At 55.7% G+C, this 3,141-nt stretch overlaps 1 protein-coding gene across 1 annotated transcript in view; it reads right to left on the bottom strand.

Moving 5' to 3' along the window:
* Positions 1-2,625, bottom strand: part of TEX45 (testis expressed 45) — an 8,167-nt gene extending 5,542 nt beyond the window's left edge. Inside the window, exon 1 of the mRNA XM_010385088.2 lies at positions 2,033-2,625. Coding sequence (XP_010383390.2) covers positions 2,033-2,609 — 577 coding nt within the window. The 5' untranslated portion in view covers positions 2,610-2,625. The remainder of the gene's footprint in view (positions 1-2,032) is intronic.
* Positions 2,626-3,141: the final 516 nt, after the last annotated feature.

The following is a 3,141-nucleotide window of genomic DNA, read 5'->3' as shown; positions in this document are numbered from 1 at the left end:
GACGGAGTCTCGCTTTGTGGCCCAGGCTGGAGTGCAGTGGCACAATCTCGACTCATTGCAACCTCCGCCTCCCAGGTTCAAGTGATTCTCCTGCCTCAGCCTCCCAAGTAGCTGGGATTACAGGCACGCATCACCAGCTCAGGCTAATTTTTGTATTTTTAGTAGAGATGGGGTTTCACCACATTGGCCAGGCTGGTCTCCAACTCCTGACCTCAAGTGGTCCACATGCCTCAGCTTCCCAAAGTGCTGGGATCACAGGCGTGAGCCATCATGCCCGGTCCCACCTTCTTGGACCTGGTATCATTTCTCTTATGTTACAGTTTCCTTGAGGCTCAGAGAGGTTAAGCAACTTACCAGAAACCACAGAAACTAGGAACCACAACTAAATGTCAAATCAGGGTTTGACAATCCCTGAGGCCATCTTAGGGACATCTGACCAGTAATGTTCACCAGAAGGGTTCCTGGAGTCACAGAATTGGAAAATCATACGAATGGTGGCTACTCTTTGTTGGGTGCTCTCTGCACCAGACACACCATACACATTCAGCTTTACCAGATCCTGTGAATGGGGCTCTGTGATTGCACCCATTTTGTAGATGGGGAAACTGAGGCTTGGAGAGGTCAACTCATTCAGTCTCACACAGCTACTAAGGTGGTAGGGGAGGAGGGTGTGCAGATGGAAAACTTAGCTGATTTGTCTGACCCCAAACTGGCATTCGTGACTCCTGCCAACCACGCACCACTCTGGACAGATTCAGAAGATATGTCCACCCACCTGATGCTGAAACTGACGCTCAAGGTGGTTCCAGGGTTTCTGAGGCTTGGCGTGATTGACATTTGGGGCTAATTCTCTGCTGTGGGGGCTACCCTGTCTGTGGGAGGATACTTGGCAGCATCTCTGGCCTCTACCCGCTGTCTGCTGGTAGCACCTCTGCCCACCTTTTTAAATTTTATTTTGTAAGGGCTGGGCTCATTGGCTCATGCCTGTAATTCCAGCACTTTGGGAGGTCGAGGCGGGTAGATTGCTTGAGCCCAGGCATTTAAGACCTGCCAGGGCAACGTAGTTAGACTGCATCTCTACAAATAAGTACAAAAAATTAGCTGGGCCTGATGACAAGCATGTCTGCAGTCCCAGCTGCCTGGGAGGCTGAGGTGGGATGATCGCTTGAGATGGGCAGATCCAGTCTGTGTGAACCGAGACTGTGCCACTGCGCTCCAGCCTGGGTGACAGAGAGAGAGACACTTTCTAAAAAAATTATATATATATATAATATATATAAAATGTATATATATAAAAATATATATAATTTTTGTGTATATATATATGTATTTGTAGACATGGGTCTTGCTATGTTGCCCAGGCAGGTCTCCAATTCTGGCCTCAAGAGATCCTCCTGCCTGGGCCTCCCAAAGCACTGGGACTACAGGTGTGAGCCACTGCGCATGGCCTCCGCCCCCCACCAAGTCTGTCTTCCTTCCTTCCTTCCTTCCTTCCTTCCTTCCTTCCTTCCTTCCTTCCTTCCTTCCTTCCTTCCTTCCTTCCTCCTTCCTCCTTCCTTCCTTCCTTCCTCCCTTCATTCCTCCCTCCCTCCTCTCTCTCTCTCTTTCTTTCAGACGGAGCCTTGCTCTGTCTCCCAGGCTGGAGTGCAGCGGCACAATCTCGGTTCACCGCAACCTCTGCCTCCTGGGTTCAAGCAATTCTCCTGCCTCAGCCTCCGAAGTAGCTGGGATTACAGGCACCCACCACCATGCCATACTAATTTTTGTATTTTAGTAGAGACGGGGTTCCTCCATATTGGCCAGGCTGGTCTCGAACTCTTGACTTCAAGCGATCCACCCACCTTGGCCTCCCAAAGTGCTGAGATTACAGGTTTGACCCACCGCGCCCGACCAACCCCCAAGTCTTGACCATCAAAACCGTTTCCAGACATTGCCAAATGTTCCCTGGGGGAAGGGGAATGAAGAGTCCTTGCCCCTCTTTGAGAACCACTGGGTGAAGCAAATCGCCCTCTCAGTCCAGGTGCGCGCTCACCGAGGTGGCGACTGGGCGCACGAGGCTGCGGGCGCGCGTCGTGGGGTGGAAAGAGTGCCTGGTGCGTGGTGGGCGGGATGCGCAACTTGTCGCGGTCGCCGGGCGGCAGGGAGTCGCGGTCGAAGATGAGGCGCGCGCCGCGGATCCGCTCTCGGGCGCGCGCCGGCAGCTCGGGCCAGCCGTAGGCGGCGCGCGCGTTGGAGAGGCCGATCCCGGCGTGCGCGTCCTCGTGCAGGTGCAAGTTGCTGGCCCGCATGGCGAGCGTGCGTTCCCGCGCCTGCGCTTGCAGCAGCTCCCACGGCGGCGTCGACGGCGGCGGGAACGCGCGGCGCGCCTCCGACACGCGCTCTTCCCGGTCCCAGCGCGGGTCCGTTGGGAAAAGCAGCGCGGGCGGCGGCTGCAGGCTTGGCGACTCCCGGGTGGCAGTCGGGTAGGCGAAGTCCCGGTGCGACGTGGTGTGCATGGTACCCTCGTGCAGCCGCAGGTCGGGCCCCAGCGAGAAGTGTGAGGCCTTGAGGAAGTCCTGCTGGGACATCGGGCACGGGCGCGGGCACGGCAGGAGGGCGCCTGCGGCCATCGCGGGACACCAGCCACCTGCGAGAGGGTGGAGATGAGGGACTGAGCAAGTGGCCAGCGGGGCACTTGCCTTTGACTTCTGCCTTTGACTCCTGCCTTTGACTCCTTTCTGCTCGCCAAGCACTGAGCTGGAGGCTGGGGACATCACGGGAAACTGGCACAGCCTTTGTGCCCTCCTCTAGCAAGAGCAGAGATAGAAATAATCATTCATGGCCGGGCGCGGGGGCTTACACCTGTAATCCCAGCACTTTGGGAGAACCGAGGCGGGTGGATAACCTGAGGTCAGGAGTTCGAGACCAGCCTGGCCAACATGGTGAAACCCCGTCTGTACTAAAAATAAAAAAAATGAGCCCGGAGTGGTGGTGGCACCTGTAGTCCCAGCTACTCAGGAGGCTGAGGCAGGAGAATCGCTTGAACCCGGGAGGCAGAGCCAAGATTGTGCCATTGCACTCCAGCCTGGATGACAGTGTGAGACTCTGTCTCAAAAAAAATAAAGAAGAAAAGAAAAATCATTCATGTGGTGCCTACTGTAG

This window comes from Rhinopithecus roxellana, chromosome 8, assembly GCF_007565055.1.
Source record: "Rhinopithecus roxellana isolate Shanxi Qingling chromosome 8, ASM756505v1, whole genome shotgun sequence".
Classification (NCBI taxonomy): domain Eukaryota; kingdom Metazoa; phylum Chordata; class Mammalia; order Primates; family Cercopithecidae; genus Rhinopithecus; species Rhinopithecus roxellana.
The sequence above is the reverse complement of the archived record's forward strand: the minus strand, read 5'-3'. Positions and strand labels throughout refer to the sequence as shown.